The sequence below is a fragment of the Pocillopora verrucosa genome, chromosome 4, assembly GCF_036669915.1.
Source record: "Pocillopora verrucosa isolate sample1 chromosome 4, ASM3666991v2, whole genome shotgun sequence".
NCBI lineage: Eukaryota > Metazoa > Cnidaria > Anthozoa > Scleractinia > Pocilloporidae > Pocillopora > Pocillopora verrucosa.
In genome coordinates, this window is record NC_089315.1 from 21264937 (window position 1) to 21287070 (window position 22134).

A 22134-nucleotide genomic window follows, 5' to 3' on the forward strand; every position below is an offset into this window, starting at 1 on the left:
TTCAACGCCACCCTGACCAGATAATATCACCGTTCAGTACCACTGGTCACTCTTTCGAAGACTCCGTGAGTGAGAAGGAGATATGTCTGATAGCCAATTCAGAAACGGAAGATTTTCTCGGTTGCTATCCAGAAACAAGTAGAGGAAAAAGGCATTGGATATACGCTAATTACTCTTGATTAGTCTGATTAATTGTTCCAAAGCAAAATAACTGGTACTCTTTTATCTTAGCTTATTTCATGAGGCCATAAAAAGTGAAAAAAGCCCCAGGGATAATGTCCGGTTGGTTGAATTCTGTCTGTTCACAAATGTAGGGGAGTAGCAGGTGCGATCACAAGAAGAGTCCGACGAACAGTTTTACAACTTATGGAAAAGAGAAAACCACACAAAACAGTGAAAGATAAAAAGACAACGAGGAGAAAAAAAGCACCGCATATTCAAGCAGGCTTACGAGTCAACCTGCATACAAAATGGTAATTTAGTGTTAACAACTGGGTTGAAAACGTAAATTAGCCACCGTAAAGGGTAAAAAAGCTGACGTTTCGAGCGTTAGCCTTTCGTCAGACGAAGGGCTAACGCTCGAAACGTAAGCTTTTTTACCCTTTACGGTGGCTAATTTACGTTTTCAACCCAGTTGTTAACACTAAATTACCTGCTATACTCTCCCACCGACGCAGCACCACAGTTTCTTTAGAAACTTACCCCTTTATTCATCTGCATACAAAATGCCTCAAATTATAGGGTTAACCTTTTTCATGTGATCCATCGATTTGTTTAATTTGCTTTGCTTTAAATGATTGTGGTGATAGTTTTGCATATATTCACTTGGGGTGTAACAGTAGCACATCTTGTCTTCCGTTTGACCTATGCAGGCCACTGGCCTTCTAATGTATAATCAAAAGGAAACCGCGTATGCTTGATTCGTCGAATTTGCGACTCATTTCCAAGCCCAGATTTGTAATGCCCTTTGACGTTTTACGTTTTTCTGGTTTTGTCCTTTTTATTTTAAAACGAGTTAAGTGTGTAGTAAGAGCTTAAGAACTAGGTATGTCTACCAGGATAAATACGGTCACGTTTTGTGTTTAAAAAAAATTAATCTCTTTCTCACAAATTATCATGATAATATTTTTGTTGAATTGTTTCATTGAACAATCGAACTGTACAGAATGTAGTGTAGTAACTACCACCTGAACACTTTAACTTCCATGAATGACCAAAGAAGAAGTTTTCCTTACAATGTTGATACATTATTAAGTGACGGGAATACGGAAAAATGTGAATTAGGAAATAATTAGTTGATCCAATACCAAATTCTCGGAACTGACTTAATAAGAATTGTATGTCAGACAGTAAGGAGAATTACTGATGACACCTTGTGGTTGAAAGGGTTAAAGTGTTCTTTCATATTTAGACAATATTGAAGGATCAGGTGAAGAATGAAAGTTCTTGTGACTGATAAGGATGTTGGCATTAGAATTAGAGGGACATCAAGGATCCATGGAACAATCCTGATCACAAGCAGAGTGATTTACAACAAAATAACATTTTTTAATTTGTAATGTGCTTGGAAAAGTCCAAATCCTTTCTACCAACAACACATTTAAATAATTCTATGCGATGGAATGTCATAATATTAGTATTGTTGTACCAAAATACTAAGATTTGATTACAAATTGTACTAATCAATTCTGGACAATTATGATCATCATAATCCTGTTGTTAAAATCATATTGAAAAGTATTAGACTGATACTCAACTGCATCATACATGATAATCTCACCAAAACAACCCTATTTTAGAAAATAACAAATAAAAACAAAAACAAAAGGGATCAAAATAAAATGCTTGAAAGGATAGGTTCCCTAGCATGAAGTTAATGACAAGATAACTTTTACTTTCCTTCAAAGAAATGTTATCATATCCAAGGTACCAACAACCTCCCTCACCCCACCCCACCATCTTTAACAGATTTAACATGTACTTAGAATATCATTTTTGCTTGAGTGTAAAACAGAGTTGAAGCCAGTTCAAGGACTACTTATGTCAACCTTAGTGGCCCAAGATCTCTGAAAAATATGTAAGAACATATTAAAGTAAGTAACTACATATTCCCCACAGTGAATTCAAAAGGTGTAGATCATCATGCCACATGCCCACCCTTCACCCTCCCCAAGCTGTTCTCATATAAAAGGCATATTCACAACAACATTCTCTGATTGATTGATTGATTGTACATTCCACATACCTAACTGCAACCTAATTTTGGCATTTTGGTGCAGGGTTTTTTTTTTGTGGGATTTAAATGGGCAAATACAAAAAAGGCATTAGATTTTGTGACTCAAGGGTTCTCAACTCCTCTTAATTTTTCAAAATGTCAACTTTTGATGACTGCATAAAACATACTCTAAGGAATTTGTAAGAATCTAGCCATTCAGATGAAAATGATGGCTACATTTTCTTCTTTATATGCAAAATCTTTGCAAATTAATGTCACTTCACGACAGAATATACAAATAGAACTAACTTAATAACTTGTGTATTTGTTGATAGCTATCCTATATGTTTTTTTCTTATATTACATGCTGATCATTTTTATCTGTAATTTGAAGTCTATATGTGAGATTAAAATTTGCGGGTTTAAATTAAATTTCGGGATCATTTTGGTTTGCCAGTTTTAAATTTTGTGATTTTTTTTCAGTTGCAAAATTTGCAAAATTAAAAACCCACAAAATTATCAACAAGGTAATTGATTCCACTGATTTGACAACTGTAGGAAACCCTTGAAAAAAACCCACTGATGGACTGTATTTCAACATCTTAAAAAATCACAAATTAATTATTAAATGCTAATTTCTTCCAACACTTGACTGACATATTCAGAAGAAACAGTTGTCATCTCTTCTTAAACTGAAATCCACCCTTCTGTCTTTGCTGTGTTTGTGAAGGACTGGGTGGCGTAACTCTTGGACGTTTGAGATCCATTGCTTTGGAGAGTATTGTGTGAATGTCAATATCTGGATAATTCTTAAAACAAGTAAAAAAAAAAGTTTAAATTACTGCAAAGTGAAATTTAACCACTAGCATAAAGGTTGTCATGGTGATTCAACTGTGAGTCAAACTGTTAGACTCTGGACAATTAGTAATTAACACCACCAAAAGTTGATAACAGAGAACTTCTACCAGGAGACACAGTGCTATCTAATGAACACTGCAATATCAGAATTAATCTGGTGGTTAGCTTTGACGGTTGGTTAAAAGACAAGAACAGTGGAATTTATATTTTTTTGGTTATTTATTTATTAGTGTTTTTTAATACCTGCAGAAGTTTCATAGTTGTAGCAAAATCACCAGCCAGAAGTTGATCCCTTATCACCCTAAAAAAAGTATACAGTCATGTTAGTCCTACTCACTTCTTTTAAAATGCACTCAAGATAATGCACACAATTTACAAAAGTTATAGTAACATCATCTGTAAGAATTAACATTGTTTACTTAATTTACTCACATGTGCATTGCACAGCACACATAAATCAGGAAATCAAAACGTTTCTCGTCAGCAAAAAGAGAATCCCACACCCTGATGACATCTGTAATGCAGTTAAACAAAGTAACTTAATTTCAATTGATAATCAGCATATATTGGCACATTTCAGCATAACCTGTAAACAAGTTAAGTGAAAGACAATAAATGTTGAGGTTTCAGACTATTTTTTCTAACTTGAATGTCAAAGGTTACACTTCCTTTATGTGAATGACTAGTTCTGTCATGTTGCACAAGTCTTGTTCAATATATAACCACCAAAAATCCCCAAAATTCACAACCCACATATAGAGTTTACTTGAAGACACTTAGGGAGGTCTCCAGGAGGGAAAGTTCCTAGAAGCAAAAATTTGTTAGATTTTATTTCTTGTACCTGGGAGGGCAAATTCCTGAGATAACAGCAATGTTAACCACCTGAAACTGTAAAACTGTGGCCTCATCTGTTGCTCTTCCTGCAATAGATGTATACTTCATAAAAATCACTTAAACCTTCACTAACAGTGCCTTATAGAACATGGAAACCCCTAATCATGGTGGAAGTAGATCATTTCCAAATTTTCCTCCCACTTTCATTGTAAATGAACCTGTCTTCAGCAGACATCTCTATTGTGCTACGTTAAGTCTGTACTACCTCTAGAAAGTTTCACGAGGGATTTGAGTTTCATTTATAATCTAGCATGGTTTTATATTACATTGTTCACTTTTATTTGTTTACTGTTGTAATTAAGCATTACAATTCTAGTTGAACTAAATAGCAAGATGCAAAGAAAACATGTCAAGAAGTTTCACTGTATAGAAAATATTCTCAGAACAAAGAGGAGGAAAAGTTGAGGCAGTTTAACATTTCACTCCTAAATACAGTCCTGTCATTCATTATGATCTTGGTAGGGCCACCCTTAGTTCAGCAGACCCACATCCCAGTCTGCCAACTTCTGAGTGAGAGTAAATTTCAAGTTATCAAAAAGAATTTGTTCTTGAAATCACAACACTTGGAGGAAGTAAGTAATGGCTGAAAACACAAAGAAATGACATTTCCTACAAAAGCTGTTTCACTGCATTGTGAGTTTAAAAAAGAGGTGTGTTTGAAGGTCTATGCTTGAATATCCTATACTTTGAAACATAGAAACAGCAAAACATATTTTGTAACAAAGAAAGGTGCTAGTTTTAACATAACTAAAATATCCCCTATTTCATTTTTTATGTTAAAGAACTAACTCCTGTGATCAGTGGACAAATTTATTAAGTTATAATTACCAGGTATCTGTACAATATGATGTCTCTCTCTTTCAACATGCTTCGAACACTTTTCATCAAGTTTCCTGAAAGATGGCAGGAATATACACTTTCTCAATTTAAGATAAAATGGAGATAAATGGGAAAAAATCTCTGAAAATACTATTTCAGTATGGATAAATGCTTGTTGCCAACATGTAACAGGCTACTAAACTCACCTATACCACAAGCTGAATCATCCAGAGTCTTGATAAAGTTATCTCGAATCTCTGACATCAGATTCGTAAAGCAGAAGAATGCATCTGCTTCAACATTTTCTGTAAAATGAAAATGCAGAGACAAATAATCTATTAACAACAGTCAACGGCTTAATCATGATTTACTGGTACAGTCAGTAACACATGACTATGATGACATAAACTAATAAATCACTTTGACCATTTATTTTCAATCAACTAGTGCCATTAATTTTTGTATGTGGTGTATCTAGTATAAAGAAAAGAAGGTTGCCAAAAGATTGAAAGTCAAAAGTCAATTATTGACAAACCTTGCCATTCTGGGTTGGGATCAGAACAGAAAACATAGTACAGTGGTCCAATTATTTCATTCATACCCTGGGAAAAAGCATAATCCACAACAGCAAATAAACGTTACTTAATAAAAGAACAGGTCCTCATTGTACATTGGGAGTTAATTAATTCTCTAGCCTAATTTCAATGACCTGAACTCTTTCTTACTCAGGCATGAAGAATATTCTGCTCTTACTTCATTCTTTCCTCCTTATACCATATTTCTTTATGAAAACTCTGTTGTAAATAGCCAACTACTAGACTGTAATTGGTCAAAGATTACTTATAGTAGAAGTTGTCAATGAGTTCAGAGGCTTACATTGAACACCGTAAACACTGGGATATTTTTACTTCTCTAATCATTATCAGAAAGAAGCATGTGTTATCATTATGTTTTAATTAATATAGTGTCAAATGTTGTGAAACATTTTCTCACCTGAACATAACCCAACCCAGGATTAAGTTTTGCATAGACATATAATATTCTCTCTACAACCTGAAATTTATAACCATACACCATTAATATGATATCATAATACTTCACTTGAATTGATTTCATTAAACTGTAAATCCTTTTGTAAGAATTGTTGCACATGCAATTGCCCAGAAAAAAGAGCATGTGCTGAATATTGCCATAGAATGACCTATTTTATGAGACTCAAAAAAAAGTTATGATAGTAAGAATAATGGAACGCAAATTATTTCTTTCTCAGAAGGTGTTTTTGTCATGAGTTTAGGAAAAGAAAAATCTAACAAGTCACTGGTGAGCTAGCCAGGCTTAGTGCATTCTGCTGGGAAAGTTTACCCTTGCAAGTAAATTTAGAGAGATGGTAAATTTTGACCTTGGTTGTCAAATTAAGGTAGATGTTAAACTTTATTCCACAAGGCCAAGGCAAAGAAAAGACATTTTTTTGGCTCAGTTAGTGAGGCATCCTGCTTCAAAATTGGAAGGTTGGAGCTTCAAATCAATGCCGAAGACTGTGATTATGATTTTTTTCCTTGGAATCCTACTCAAGACAACTTTTAAAGGTTTTTATGCAATTTAATCAAACTAAATATATATCTTTTTTATCAGTAACCTTATTATAACTACCACACTTTTGGAGAACTTAAAACATAAAATTCAGCACAAACATGAAGAATACATAAAACTTAATTATCAAGTGCAGGCGTCCTACAGTTACACAGAGCAGAGTTTCGGTTGATCGACACCAACCTTTGAATCTCAACAATACAAAAAAATGGAGTCTTAAAAATACTTCATTGTGACATGTATGAAGAAGAACAGTTTGACTAAATTAAAAATGAAGTTCAGTGAAAATAACTCAAGAAACCATCCACAACTGTACATTTGAATGAGCCAAGTGAGCTGGCAATTATCAGTAACAATGTGGGAAACAGGCTTAAAGAAAAGAGCTCCCTTACCTCCCAATGTGCTTCTTCTCCATCTCCAAGAACAAAATATTCCTCTGGGGCTATTTTCCTTGGTGCAGATAACTTAAAACAAGAAAATATACCATCTTTGAAGCAATATTTCAATATAATTGTGGAATCAATATCTAAATTTATCTTAACTCAAAGTAGCAAATAGTTCCTGTGTTGTCATGCATCTGTTCAGTAAAAAATCATAATTACATGACATCAGAATGTGGCAAGAACAAAAAAAATCCACACAAGTTGCAGCAGACTCAAAAGATTACCGGAGGATGTAATTTGTTATTTTAGAAATGTAAACTATTTCAGAAGGGATAGTACAATCATATTGAATCCTCATTTATTAATTAAAAATAACTTCTTTGGTAGGCAATAAGAAATTGGTGGTGAAAGGATTATTTAAAAATTAAAGTACATGGCATCAAAGTTTAAATCTTATCACAGAAAATTATGAATTTTGAATGCTTATATCACCCATCAAGTAATAAAACCTGGCCTGTTTCTTCTTACGTTTTTGAGTCCACTTCTGTTGGTATTAACATGAGATGCCTCTAGATGGGTCCTCAAGACACGCTCCCTCAGGGTTTCAAAATCTCTGTCTTCTCCTAATTTATCAGGATATTATATATTGTTGATCAAATAGTATCTTTTACAAATAAAAGCAAATTTAAAGCGACTGAAATGTCCCAACCTATATCATTGTGTAGAAAGCAATTAATTAATTCTGGAAGTGCACAAATAAATTCAAAACTAAATTCTAGCAATAGTCTGTATAGATTATATTTCAGTCAATGTTGTATTAAAACATTTTTTTTTCATGTATTTCTTTGTTTTCTTCAACTGACTGTCAAATATGTGAATTTTCATATATCTAAAATCTTCATTCACTTGGATGTTTATTTGGACCCAATTTATTGACCAGCTCCCAGTTGGCTTGTTAGCTCAATTGGTAGAGCGCTGCACCGGTATCGCAGAGGTCATGGGTTCAAATCCCGTACGGGCCTGAAATTTTTTTCAGGTCCTATTTACCGTAATTTCCGGTCGATTACCCGCACGGCCGATTACCCGCACCGGCCGATTATTGCATACGGCGAAAAAAAAAGTCAACGGATTACCCGCACCGGTGGATAACCCGCACGTTGTTATTCAACTTTTTCGGTGGCGAAAACGTGACATTAAGGCGATACATTTCAGTCTTTCGATTCAGACATGTGCACAATTCTGTGTCAATATTAGCTTATACTTAATTGATTGATTATTGCTGCTGCTCTATTACCGATTTCATCGGCAAGAGTTATTACTCTAAGCTTATAATCAAACGTAAAACTGTGACGTGGGCGTTTCACAGCAGGCATTTTAACTTAATTGGTGACTCGTGGATACACTTATCGCGAATGATCGAGGTTTATAATTCTTATTCAGTCAGTTACCTTTTTATAGCATGTAGGAGCGTAATGAGCAATATCCATTGTTCATTTGTCGTTAAAATACTTTTTCAGCGCGAAATTAGTTAAGTTTCGCACCTATTATTTTCAACATTCTGGTGATGCATTTGGGATTTAAAATTACTGTCGGCAATTTCTCAAAAAAATCGATATCTCCTGTTCTACTGGGCCTAACAAGTCCCTTAAAACGGGAAAATTCTCTTTAGCTCAAGCTAGTGAAAACTGGAAATTTGTTACTGATGCGCCGGATATCCTTGGATTATTTTTGTCACCATCAAGGTTTTGTTTTCACGCGTGCCGATAAAAATTTGTTTGTCACGCAACTAATTATGCGTGAAATAAACTCGAATTGGCATCATGTTTTCGTGCCGCTTTGTGGCACTTTTGATACAATAAAATTCATTTGAGAGGTGGAAACGCAGGTAGGTGAGAAATTTTTTCAATTCAACTTCCAGAAGAATTTAAAATTGTCACATAACCCGCACCTCCCTATTACCCGCAGTGGCGCGGATTTAATGCAAAATCAACAGATTACCCGCGGGTAATCGACCGGAAATTACGGTACAACTACTCGTTTCAGTAGTGTTCTTAGCTGCGAGGATCTCCTTATTTCATGACTGTCAATAGCTTACACCTGGAGGTTTCAGTCCTTCTGACATCACAGCAGAACTGACCAATCAATTTTGAAAACCAGAATTCAACATTTGACCTAGAAAGTACTCTTCTATAGATATCAAGGACTTCTCTAAAATTACTCAATCATTTTTTGTTTGCTTTGTGCTGACAGCCTTCCTCTTATTGCCTTATGTTTGATTGTTTCTTTGTTTCTTTGCCCATGTTTTTAGAAATATGCTGGATTAAACCCTTTAAAGTTAAAAAAGGCTCTCTCTTACCAGTTGTGACTTTCTTGTTAGGATACTTTGTTGCTATTTGAAAAAAGGAAATATCTGGACACAGCCTTCTGTAACAACAGTGATGAAAAAAAAAATAAAGGGATCACTCAAAGAGTAAACAAACCAGTGTCCCTATCACCATAGCTGGTTTAAATGCAACTCACAAACTCCATCCCTATACTTACTTTCCCAGGAAAAAAAATCTGTCAACTGAGAACTTTTAAATCAATGCTGTGAGTATTGCATATTGTTATTAAAACAGTCAATTTGCCCTTTGGCTGACAATACTCAGAGCATTGTTACAGTTTAGCTCTAAGATGTTTTTCCCTTGTATTTTCACCAATTGTATCTCTAACAAGACATACTAGTAACATGACTGTAATCATTCAGTAATCAATGGATGGTTTATAAATGCTAACCAATTAATGTTTCACAAACATTTTAGACATTGATGAGTCACTAATATTATCAGTTAGATATTAGGATTGTTGAATGTTCTGAAATCTAGGAAAAATAAAATAAATCATTAACTTATTTGAACTAATCTCAGCAACAGAACTCCACTTCATGAACTGGTTCATTTGCAGCACTTTTGATTGCCCCTTCCTTACCTCATATCAATTTATTATAGTCATGCCTACCTCGACAAAAGGAGACACATATTTGCAGCAGAGCTCAACAAAGTTCACCTAATACCTTTATAAAGTGATAAATGCCATATGAGATTCAGGATGAACTAATTCATACCTTCTGGACCAGACTGGTTCAACATTACCCTCTACTTTGATAGAAGTTTCTGTTCCAATTAAAATGATTAATATATATACTATATTCTCCAAATTTATAGCACACCAGCCAATTGCAGATAATTTGAGCTTGAATTTCTTTACCAGTTAATCAAGACCTTGTTTTTTTTCTGATCAATTAATGCTTGAAAAAATTTTTAAAATACCTGCAATCCTTATCAATTTGCAATAGCACTTCATTGTCTTTAAAAAAGGCAAGCCACTGACTGTCAGGATTTGGATTCAAAGGCTACAAATTAAAACAAAAACATCCTCAATCATAACCATTACAATTTCCACAAATGTGAATGGTGCACTAACCCCTTAATTTTTCACTAATTAATTTGTAGAGTTGTAATGGGACAGTGTAATTGTAAAGTTGGCTGTAATCGGACAGTTGAAGCAGCCAACTTAGGCCACTCGGCTAAATCTGCCAATCACAGAACTGATCACAATAACCAAAGCAACAACCACTTATCTTCAGAAAAACTGGGGAATTTCCAAAATGGAGGAACTTTTAAATTTAGACATTGTTTCCCCTGGAGAAATTTGTTCAAAGGTTTTTTTTTCAGAAATTGTAATGGTTATGATTAGTTGGTCACAGGACTATGTCTCGTCCAATTCTGTCTGTTATCATACTCATGATTAACAAATTGGACTCCCACTTTGTGGTTTCCTGATTTTGTTAATCACTTGTAGAACTTAACACAGAATTAGATGGCACAAAGTCCTGTTTCCATTATTAACAAATGAAGTGAATAGTGTAAGTCAGTCAGCTGGTGTGCAAACATCTTGAATTGCACATTGAATGATCAACAAATCAGACAAGAAGTTTTTCTCAACCACATAAGGTGATCAATTCTGTGTATGTACTATGTGTGAGACTGGTAACAAGAAACATAGCAACCATGCAAGTCTCTTAAAAATGTCTCATTTTAAAACTGCTGGTGAATTTTTTCAAAACATGGATAAGTCTCCATTTTGAAAACTTTTTCAAGAGTTCCTCCTGAGTATATATCACAAAAAAGAGTCAGTGATCGGTTTTCCCAGCCATTTGATATTTCTGGGAAACCTGTGTCTGTGTGACTGACTGTCTGGATGACTGTGGAACAGCACTGTTCTGACTGTGGGGACTTAGATCTTGGAACTTAGCAAAAAATATGTATCATGTTCAGATCCACTCTGGACAGATATTATTGATAAAGCAAGTGATCAAATGAAAAAAAAACCCCAATTAATTTTCATGAATTTTACACAGAACTTGAACACACTGATCAGTGAGTTTTCAAGATAATAAGATTAAAATTTTCATGTTTCATCAAATGTGGCAGCATAAACACCATTATCATTATTATGCTCATTAGCAACAAAAGAGACATACACAATGTCAAACCAGAAGGAAAAACAACTAAAAAAATTCACTGAACTACAGAGCTCTAGTTCATATGCATGAGTGATTTAAATATGCTTAGGGAGAGGAACACAATTAAAAAAACTGTTGCATACACGTCCCTTTCCTAATCATGATCATTATGTTTTTCATCATCATCATGTTTTTTGAGGGGTGTGGGAGGGGAAGAGTTTTATAAAAGGCTTCTCCTTTACAGGGATAGTATGGTATAAAAAAAGGATTGTATTGCTTAAAGAATAAAATTTCAGCTAGGTCTCTTACATGATCAACATCAAATTCCTTGGAATCTTTTCCAGACTTAGTTCCTTTACATTGTTCAATGATAATTTCTTCAACAAACTGTTTGTAAGTGGATCTGAAAATAAAATTGTTTATCAGAATGAGCTAAAGGATTTGGGCCAGGTTATTCGAAAAACATGATTAACCTGACCCAGGGTTAGTGTAAATTTATTTAGTTTAAAAGCTTTGCAAGGGCATTTTTCTTTTATAATCTTTTTCTGTTAGTTTCTAATGTCATATTGAGATAAACCTCAACAAAATCTTAGATGTAGCTCTTGAACATGCTCTTCTACATGAGAAATTAGAGCCAAGTTTAACTTTAAATCCTAGATTACCAGTAGCCCCCTTTCCAACAACCTGACCCAGCTGTATAACAAACATGTAAGCAGATAGTCTGACAAGGACTTGACATATCTCAATCTAAGAAAAAGTACTTTATGCTACATTCCTGTCTATAGAGATTTCATTTATAATACTATTGGTAACAAAATAGCCAGCTAACCTCTGTCTTTTGAGTGTCTCAGGCCAGAGATCCTTTTCTGGAGGAAGGTAACCTAAAAGGAGCTTCAATGGTAAAACAAAACATTGAAATTTCAATTCATTTACTAAAGCATTTGATAAGCATATTTCACAATTAGTTGTCAGGCCAAAAAAATTCTAAGGTGCTGTAAAATTCTAATAGTAAAATTTCAACATGGCACAGGGGAAAAAAATCTCCAATCATCAGCCTGTCCCAGCTATCTATGCTTTGATCTTGGAAGAATGGAACATCAAAAGTACTTGTCCCACTGGAAAATAACAATTTAGGGGACAATTTTTTCAACTGAGTTCCGGGTTGCCCAGGCATCTCTTGATGTTGTAAACTAAACTGGTTTTCCACAATTCTCTGTTTCTTTTTGCTTTAAATTAAAGTCAAACACAAACATAATTACTATGTAGCTTAAGAGCACTGGAGAGTGTTACTTGTGATCACACTTCCATGTGAATCACCTAACAACTGCATGAAATAAACTCAGTTCACATGCTTCATTTCACTGTCAGTGTACTCATTTCACTGTCAGTGTACTCAATGTTAGCAAGTTTACTTGACCTACCAAATGTCAGCAGTAAAAGAGAATCTGAACCCCCAAAGATACAAAAACAGCAGTGAAAAAGTAAAAAGATATGAAGGTCGAACTCAGAAATTCTTGCTGCCATGGAAAAAGGACTTCCCTGCATTGAAATGTTCTGTGCTGTGTGCTGAAAATATCCAACAACAGCATAACTGGAGTTGGTCAATAACTTGTACTGTCCTTTTTGTATGTTATATATTCACAAATACTGACTTTTTTCACTTAGTTGAGAAGAAGAACGATAGAATTCAAAAGAATTCCTTTGAAATTTTTACATCACCTTAGAATGTAGCTTCTAAATATCCATCTCACATCTTATTATTACATTGCAATTATAACATCTCAAAGAAATGGAACATTGTCAAGTCTTATCGCACATGAAGCATTTGAAAGAATTGTGGTCTGTTTGTTGAAAATAGAGTTAAAATGTGCATGGTTTCACCTTTAAGAGGTGACACTCTCATCAGAGGTGAAAGTTAAAGTACTTAAAGGTGAATCAATCTTGGGACTTAGACAACTGCCCCTTAAAACAGGATGACTACTTAATATGGTGCCACTTATTGTAGCTTCAAGTAGGTTCAACTGTAACAAAGGAAAGTGCATTGCAAGCTATGAGTTCTTCAAAGTTGAACTCCCAGTATCCATCTTCCTTATGGCATGCTTCTTGGGTTCCTCTTCTCCACTTTTCAATTTCATGTCCAAGTTCAGTAACTCGTAATATACAGACCAATAAAAAGAAGGAAATAAATTAAGAGTAGTCTCCCTATAAAAACGTTATCTAACCCTAACCCTAACCCTAATGCAATAAGGCCATCGAAAAGCTGATGGTTGAGAATATGAATAATTTGTACTGCCAAAGGTTTCCAAGGTAATCCACAAATTGTTAGAATAGCTGATGAGTTGATCGAAGCCACGCAAATTTCGCGTGAGTCCATCATCAAACTTCACTGCTCACCTTCCAACACACTGATCGAATTCCAGATCCATCAGGAATTCCTGCAAAATAGAGATAGGAGATTGACACATCTAATCAGGATAAGTTACAGATAATGTGATGTGACCACAACACTCATCATGATAAATAGGAATTATTCACAACACACCGCTAAAGCAAAGTCTTCGGAGATGTTTAAGATCAATCTCTTTCGCAGCGAGAGCGGACTTGAACTCAGACAACCTTAAATGTGACAAAAATAAATGTCGCTCATTTAATCAACATGATTTTTTGGAAATGAAACAAACTTAGAAGAGATTCCGAAATCACCTCTGCTTGAACGCCATTTTGAATTTGAGCCCGCGAATATTTCGATAATAAAATGCCACTCAAGTTCATTCAAGTATCCAATCAAAGCCATTCTTAAGTTTATTAATCAGCCAATCAAAAAGAGAGCCATGTGAACACGTGCTACTCTTGAAGAAGAAGCGTGTCTCTCCCTTCCGCATCTCTCTCACACAACTTACTTCTTTTGAGAGTATCGATATACTATTTCCTGTATTAGCTCCTATAACAAGACATTAGCTCTTTCGAAAAGGGAAACGAAAACATGGCGAATGATCAGGCCAACGAAGATCCATTGAAGAAGGTGTTTGTTGGTGGTTTGGACAGGTCCACATCAGATGAAGCTTTAAAGACGTATTTTGAGTCTTACGGAGAAATGACAGACTGCGTGGTAATACGCGATGGAGGCAAGGCTTCTAGAGGATTCGGCTACGTGACTTTCGCCGAAAGAGAAAGCGTCTTAAAGGTCTTAGGAGAAAAACCCCATACGATCGATGGCAAAACCGTCGAAGTAAAGCGAGCTATTCCTAGAAATGAAGACAGCGCAACAGCTCATCATAGAACAAAGAAACTCTTTATTGGTGGATTGAAAGACGAGACGACCATGGAAGACATAAAGCAAGCCGTCGCCGAGTCAGCACGCGGAATTGCGCCAACCCTTGTGGACCTGATCATGAAGAAAGACGAGCCGAAAAAGCATCGTGGTTTCTGCTTCGTTGAATTTGAAGACGAGGATATAGTGGATGAACTTTGTTGCCTCAAAAGGATCACAATCTCCGGCAAACAAGTTGAAATCAAGAAAGCTCAACCTAAAGATGGTCAGGGGGCACGTTCGGGGGGTCGTGGTGGACGCGGAGGGGGTCGTGGATTTAGCCATCGTGATCGCAGTGGTGGTGGAGGTGGACAGTACACATACAATATGTATGGCGGTCATGGATACCAGCAATACTCTGATCCTAGTTATTACAGCGGCTATGATGGTTATGGATACGACAATGGTTACGGTAACATGGGTAACTACCAGCAAGCTCCTTCAAACTTTGGCTCACAGCACGGTGGATATGGAAGAGGCGGCGGTCCAAGACAACGGTACACACCATACTAGAAAAGGTAGGAACACTTTTTTTCTAATTTTCCCATGCTTGTGGTTTATTTTATGACATCTTTAGGTGAATGAATAGGATATTTTCTGAAAGCTAACAGTGAATAGCACACGGGGGTATGTTTTATTAGCAGAAATAATGTTAACTGCCTACGAGTGTGCACGAGTGGGATGAAAAAATCGTTTAAAAGTACTGTTAAAAGTATTCATGTGCCCATAACGCAGGAGCATTGGAAGGGAGTTCTACAGGTCCTCTTCTTGCTTAAGTTTATTTATTAAAAAGGTGACACCTTGCCTTGCGTGTCCTTTTATCACGCAGTCACGGGGGAAAAAAGCATAAAACTTCAGATATTGATAATTGGGCTAACCGTTGTTGTTCCAGTGAGTCTAAGCTTATTCTGTTTTGATACCTAGGTTTCGTTGCATTTGAAGTCTTAAGTCAACATAGCCAGACATAAGTTACATTAAGTCAGCCAGGACCTAGGCTACCAAGGATTCCCTGAAGAATTGCTGTTGCAGTCAATCTACCACTTAAGATGCAGTGTAGGCTTCCTCCTAATCACAGACCTCTTCGTGTAGACAGGACTCGACCAGTTGCAGTATTTTATTAGGAGTAGAATTTTATTACAAACTTACATTTTTAGATTAGTTTACATGTATACCCAAACCCTTGGCTGTTATTAAAGTTGGTTAGGTTAAGAATAAAGGTCTAAGTGCTATTCAGGAGTTGTTAGTTTTTTTTTTTTGCAAAAGACTTGAGGAGCTTGTTTTTATTTGTTTTTTATTTATCTACTTTTGTGTTACAGTCATGGTTAACCTTTCTCTAGGTTAGCTTTTCATGGGATATTTTCTGGAAAAAAATCAAACTTCTACAAACGAGTTACAGGAGGTAACAATGAGAAATTTTCTACCAAATGCCCCACTTACATCTGTGTATTTTTTGTTTCCATCTCTGGCTAAATAATTTTGCCAATTTTATGTTATTTAACGACTTGCTGCTTTTAATCCATTTATGTCCAGCTTGTTTCTTTCTGGTACTTTTGGGTTGGGTTAGTGTTGCTTGTTGAGGATAGCACTTTAATATAGAGAAAATGGTGACCAATCAAGCCCAGAATTTGGTTGCAATACCATGTTTGTACTTCTACACAAGAAACTATATTCACTATGTGTGATCACTTCCATTATGGGTGGAATATGTCAGGTATTAAACAAAGGTAGCACAAAGGTGACTATTGACCACTGCCAACATAGGAGGGTAGAAGAATAACTGGTTTTTGCATTCTATTTGGACTAAGATTAACATTCTGGAGGCCCTGCAAAAAATCTGAGGAATATTGTAAAAGTTAAACATGAACCACAATCATTGTTGAAAACTGTAAAGTATGGTGATTTTAAGTTCTTCTTTCACTCACAATTATACTGTTGAGCAGACTATTTTCTTGTATTAGGTAACAATGAAATGTGTTAGATCTCTTTCCAAAACCAAAATAGAGTGACACAATGTCTTGAAGAGTTGGAACTTCAAAAGGTGTAAAATATAAGTTCCAGAACGCTAAATTGTTTACCCTTGTTTTCAAAATCTAAGTGTTTATGGATGTTTGAGTGAATTTCCTTTTCCTAACTGAAAGTACAATTACAGCACTATATCTTATCAAAAATGTGTTCACATAACACCACAAACTAAAGTACAATACTCACAGAAATATTAATTAACCTGATCACTACGTACTTTCAGTAGTACAGGATATACAAAAAAATATATCACAATATAGTACTATTTCATTTTAGTACCCGATGCACATCATACAACTAACTCACAATTTTTTACTAAGTGTCCAGTTGGTAACAAGGAGAAACACCCTTTGTTAGGATAAATGATTTTAGCAAAATTTACCATCAACCTTTTTTTCTTTTGATTTGGCTTGCCACTTTCTAATGGTAAACTGCAACAGCAAGTTTATCACTTGTTCCTGTAATCAACTTTGTATGTTTACATATCTGTCACTCTGTTGTGTGCCCTGCCTACCAACAATATTCAGTTCTCCTCTCAAGCTAGCACCCTTTGGAAAATAAATATTAAGTTGGAAAAGAATGAAGTTCAGTACATTGGACAATGATAATTCCTTAGGGCTTGGGTTGTAATATAAAATTGGAGTGCTACTTGAAGCTGAATACATACAGCATGATACATTGCACTTGTATTTCAGTAGAATGTAAAGCTCCCCTAAACCAGTAAATTGTAAATTGTGCAAATTGTAGAAAATATTCATGATTGACAGGTATAAGAAATAAGGTCTTATTAAAAAATTTATTTGAAAGGTGTGTTATAAAACATTTACAAGTCGAAAGAGTTTATTTAAAACTTATGACCTTATTTGAATGAATGATTGTGTGAAAAGGCTTCTGAAATTCGTGAGTTGAATAACATGTAAAAAGTATTTTTTTGAGGTTGTATCGGTCTTGGTAGCTGTGAATTGATATGTAATAGTTAGCTTTTAGAGGATCCAATCATTTCTTGATGCACATTTCACACCACCATGGCACATCATCCTGATGGTTTGCAGAAGATCCATTGTAATATTTTACTCCACAGTCAAGCCAGTCCCATGAAGTATTTTTTTGTGGGGCACACTGCTTGCTTGTGATGGCAATCCTTATAGTGCTCTTCCAAAATGAAAACTTTTTCTGAGTGCCAACTTCAAATGTGATTTCCAAACCCCTTACCTTTGCCTGCTATAGCCAAACAGTTTTGGATGGGGCCTGGCTTTTTTTGTCTGTGGTAAGGAAACCTGTCCCCATAACTTCTAGCTTCAGCAGACTCTATCCCTTGTTTCCCAAGCCACTCAGTTATACGTAGGTTTTGTAGTTCATTTCACCCTCTTGAAGGTAAACTTAGTTTATAATCAACATTTACTGTAGCCTTATCTTTTTTCCCATCTTAAAATTTTGTTTGGTTTGTTTGTATTATTTTAATGTCTGTTTTTTTTCTCTCAACCAGTGTATCTCGTGGTGCTGTACTTAATTATCTGCATTGCACTGATGCAGCAACAAGGGGGAAGCAGAGTATGTTGTGTTTAAAATATGAATGCTACACTAGAAACAGCAATAGAGTGCAGACAACTCTGAGAGGTATGAAATGATAGCTATTTATTCCTATTACTTAACAATGCAGTGAATTTTTATATTTATTACATATTGTGTGATGATATGTCTAATTCATTATTTCAACACCACACTGACTTATCACCATGACCTAAATTGGTACATATCATAAACATCCATGTATAAGCTGCACTTTTTTTCACAAAATTGAAGCCAAAAATCAAGGGTGCGGCTTATCCATGAATACATCTGTGTTTGGAGTTCTCAAACACCTAATTAATATTCATAAAACTTCTTAAGATGCCAAGAAATAAACATAAAAGAAACTGAAAGCGTGTTGCTGTAGTTCATTGACTTTTTCATTAAGTGGTGGCTCCTAAGGGAGCTGTTTGTGTTTTTGAGTGTTTATCATCGAATCTTGCTCTCCAAGATTCTTTCAAGCGATTAATTTTCGCTTTACTCAAACAATTAATGTGGGAAGATGACTCCAATTCTGATCCATTTGCTGGCATAGATGAGGACGAGGATGTGGACTTACTTTACACCAATAGTTTCGAACAGTAACAAGCAAGAAATTGACCCAGAAAGCTATAAGAATCTCTTTGGAGATAGCGGTCGTGAGGACTTTTATGGCTTTTAATGATAAACACTGACTTTATCAGATGTTCACATGAAGAACAGTAGCATCTTTTATAAATAACCTGAAGTATTATAATATTAATTTATGAATTAGAAACTGAAATGATTGCATCAGTGTGCGTGCTTTCTGTTCATGCCCAGACGATGGCCAGGTCCTGGCCCAGACTCCTCCCAACATTTAAAGCTTGGCTACTAAGCACTTGTTTGTTTATAGTTTCTCGATGCTGAAGGAGTTTCAACTTTATGGCATGTTTCGAAGTGATATTCTTGAAAAATTTGGATCGAAAGAGCATTTTAAGTTAAAGATGGTGTAAATTCCAATGAAAAAGAAGGTACGGCAAATGAAATTTCGCTTTCTTTAGACTTGATAAATGTGAAAGATAGCCACAACTTCTATGTCGGTGTTTCGAAACCTTGATTATTTGTAGCAATACAACTCTACTGAAACTTCAAACTGTATTTTTTTAAATTTTTTTCCAAATTCTGCACTCCAAATCGGAGGTGTGGCTTGTCTATGGATGCAGCTTATACATGGACGTTTACGGTAGTTCAGAAATTAAATTCATCCAGTATTACCTGCAATTTTTGTACTATTTTTCTTCAACAGAATTCAACAAAGAAGATTACGAATTAAACCAGTGTAAAAACCTAGCCAACAAATGTCTGGGTAGGAGACATTGAAAAGTGAAAATGGAGTAGCTTGGGTCCTGGCACAATGTCCATCTCTGACAGAGAATTTTCACTGATGAATATCATTTACATTTACCCATTTAAGCTTTGGGAAAAATATATTAATTAATTATTAATTATATTCAAAAAGAAAGAAACAGCATGAGTGGTGTTCTTTATGTCTTCTTACAGAGTGCCCAATGGCAAGCCCAATCACCAACCACTCGCCCATTAATTTTCATGCAATTAAATTGGCCACTTTATATCACATGCAAAGTGACCAGACAGTTAGCAAGCAATAACCACTGTCTACATCAATATTTGCCCTCAGGTTATTTCTGTTGGAAAAGAAGCAAAAGGAACCCCAAGCATTTCACCTTTTCATCTTTATTACATGGAAGAAGGACAAACTCATTTTTTTGGTCTAGTGATAGTGACATTAAAAAGATGATCTCAAATGCTTCTCCAGAAAGTTCCAAAAAGTCAACAAAATTTGCTGTCAAGCAGAGTTTTAAAATTTGAGAGGAGGGTTATAATTCAATAGAGCCCCTTCTGGCTTGCTGCTGTGTCAGCTGATAAAGCCCTTGACTCAGAGATTTTCTCAAATTCTCGCATTTGCCCTCAAAGCTTTGTTTCTCAGCCAATTATTCTTATCTCTTAGTTAGGGACCCTATCAGCTGACGTACCACGCGCCAGAAGGGATAAATTTACTCAACAAACCTCGATTTCATGTGATTCCACTTGGCGAATTTTCTCTTGCAACATGTTCCTTGTCCAAAAAGTCAGGTAGTTCAGACAGTTTTGCCAACATTCTGTAATTTCTCAGTTTTCTGATTATTTCCAATTAGCTCAAACATTTTGATTAATAAAGGTATTCGATTTGAACTTATGTGGTTAGGACTGAACCAAGTTTCAAAGACAATCACCGAAGGAAACGCGACGAATGTCACTCGAGAGATCTTTTTGCTACTCCCAAACATTACGTCTGCAAATGACGCCTAGATCAATATCTGAGCGCGAATGGGCTTTCAAACCTGTCGCGATGTCACCTTTTCGCATACTTTCCCCGGTGATTCCTTTTCTGTCGACCTCTCCCTAGCGCATTGAAAGCCCAGGGGTAAAGTTGCAAGAAATCCTACAGTCCATTATACAAAGTTGTATTTTATTATTTCCTACAGTAGTTTAAAAACTTGAAATGACGATCGTACGGTGGCCCATAACTGTCACGGCGAAACAAAAAGGTCACAGCACCACAAACTTTACTCACGACAAAACAAAATTAACTCGCGGCAAAACAAAATGTACGGTGGCCCACAACTGTCACGGCACTACAAACTTTACTCACGGCAAAACTAAATTAGCTCATGGCAATACAAAGTAACTCACGGCAATATAAAATTAACTCACGGCAAAACAAAATTTACTCGCGGCAAAACAAAGAAAACGATTTGGTCAGCGGTTGGTCAGCGGTTGTTATTTGCATTTCAAATGGCACGTCGTGTAACAGTAAACAAACGAAATGGCGACCTTTGTCGCTAAGAATAGTAGTAGGGTGAACAAGAAACCAATGATAATCTTAAAACAGTTTATATTTATTCGTTTTAGTTTCAACTAGCGGCGCCAGCGACTGGCAGGCGTGCGAGGATTCACAATGAAATAAGAGAACAATCTTCGATTTTCGTAAAATTGTAATTTACAATCCTTGAACTTGAAAACAATCCGAAGATTCATTAAAATTATCACGTACTCCGAAGCGCTCAGAGTTTACAGGGGTTCAAAGGCTTTTTCAGTTATGGCGTGAGATTGGGGACAAAATCGATCATTACATTTCGTATCGTGTGTTTTTTCCGTGTGAAGCAACAAAAGGTGCCGGCGACTGACTGAAATGCAAATACGAACACTTTAAATTAAGAAACGTACCTCTACCACAGCTTTTACAAAAGTTTGCATCTTCGTTATTTCGCAAATAACAACCGCTGACCAATTCGTTTTCTTTGTTTTGCCGTGAGTAAATTTTGTTTTGCCGTGAGTTAATTTTGTTTCGCCGTGAGTTAATTTTGTTTTGCCGTGAGTAAAGTTTATAGTGCCGTGATTTTTTGTTTTGCCGTGACAGTTGTGGGCCACTGCAGGTTATGGGCCATCGTACTGTTCTATATTTTCATTTGCAGCAATATTTTTGTTCGCGGTCATAATTTTAATTTGCACGCGTGACCCTTCTGGGCCACCGTAGGCCACCGTCACCGGACGATCGTGCGATCAGCTCGAGCTGTTTCCAGTTCTCACACGATCAAAAATTTAGTAGATCACGTGGACTAAGGCCTGGTCGCTTAGCTAGAGAACTTATATTCCCACGGATTCGCGCCAATAACAGTCGAGATGTTTTCTGCTGTTGCAGTGTATAGCCTCGAATACCTTCGGAAACCTTGAACAGAGTGAAAGGGATCTAAACCGCTCTTTAATTCGTTCCCAGGAGAGGTTAGCATTTGATGAGTATCTGCAGTTGAGTGGTTCCGGGGAACCAACAAGGCTTGGGTAACTGAAATTGGATTTGACTGTACATAGATAGCTTGTAAATATGTAGCGCATGTTGTCTTCATACTTAGTTTAGCGATGATCGATTCATTTTACAGCCACTGTAGGG

The 22134-nt window shown here is 35.9% G+C and overlaps 2 protein-coding genes across 4 annotated transcripts; one reads left to right on the top strand and one right to left on the bottom strand.

Moving 5' to 3' along the window:
* Positions 1 to 2257: 2257 nt before the first annotated feature.
* Positions 2258 to 14009, bottom strand: LOC131773167 (TBC1 domain family member 13). The gene is made up of 17 exons (XM_059089158.2): positions 13967 to 14009; positions 13806 to 13879; positions 13658 to 13698; positions 12093 to 12154; positions 11573 to 11666; positions 10068 to 10150; positions 9116 to 9183; positions 7288 to 7382; positions 6769 to 6840; positions 5780 to 5839; positions 5322 to 5388; positions 4993 to 5091; positions 4796 to 4860; positions 3915 to 3993; positions 3506 to 3587; positions 3317 to 3374; positions 2258 to 3024 (listed from the first exon to the last, which is right to left on the bottom strand). Exons 1-17 carry the CDS (start codon positions 13981 to 13983, stop codon positions 2893 to 2895), a joined length of 1248 nt encoding a protein of 415 aa, XP_058945141.1. The 5' UTR covers positions 13984 to 14009; the 3' UTR covers positions 2258 to 2892.
* Positions 14010 to 14113: 104 nt separating this feature from the next.
* LOC131773168 (heterogeneous nuclear ribonucleoprotein A0-like) lies at positions 14114 to 20378 on the top strand. 3 transcript variants are annotated; one of them, XR_010717283.1, is made up of 3 exons: positions 14114 to 15091; positions 18082 to 19156; positions 19432 to 20378. XR_010717283.1 is itself a non-coding variant. In XM_059089159.2 (2 exons), exon 1 carries the CDS (start codon positions 14247 to 14249, stop codon positions 15084 to 15086), a length of 840 nt encoding a protein of 279 aa, XP_058945142.1. In that variant the 5' UTR covers positions 14115 to 14246; the 3' UTR covers positions 15087 to 15091; positions 15498 to 15806. The 3 variants fall into 3 exon arrangements, 1 of the variants encoding a protein (XP_058945142.1); XR_009339315.2 differs by having other exon boundaries at positions 18082 to 18212; XM_059089159.2 differs by lacking the exons at positions 18082 to 19156; positions 19432 to 20378 and adding an exon at positions 15498 to 15806 and having other exon boundaries at positions 14115 to 15091.
* The last annotated feature ends 1756 nt before the right edge of the window (positions 20379 to 22134 follow it).

Excerpts from the sequence above, each read along its gene's own strand:
- LOC131773167 (XM_059089158.2), bottom strand. Across the intron at positions 5,389-5,779 it reads CTGGGTTGGGTTATGTTCAG|GGTATGAATGAAATAATTGG; the intron begins GTGAGAAAATGT and ends GCTTTTTCCCAG. Across the intron at positions 3,994-4,795 it reads TCATATTGTACAGATACCTG|GAAGAGCAACAGATGAGGCC; the intron begins GTAATTATAACT and ends CATCTATTGCAG.
- LOC131773168 (XM_059089159.2), top strand. The coding sequence starts at position 14,247 with ATGGCGAATGATCAGGCCAACGAAGATCCATTGAAGAAGGTGTTTGTT.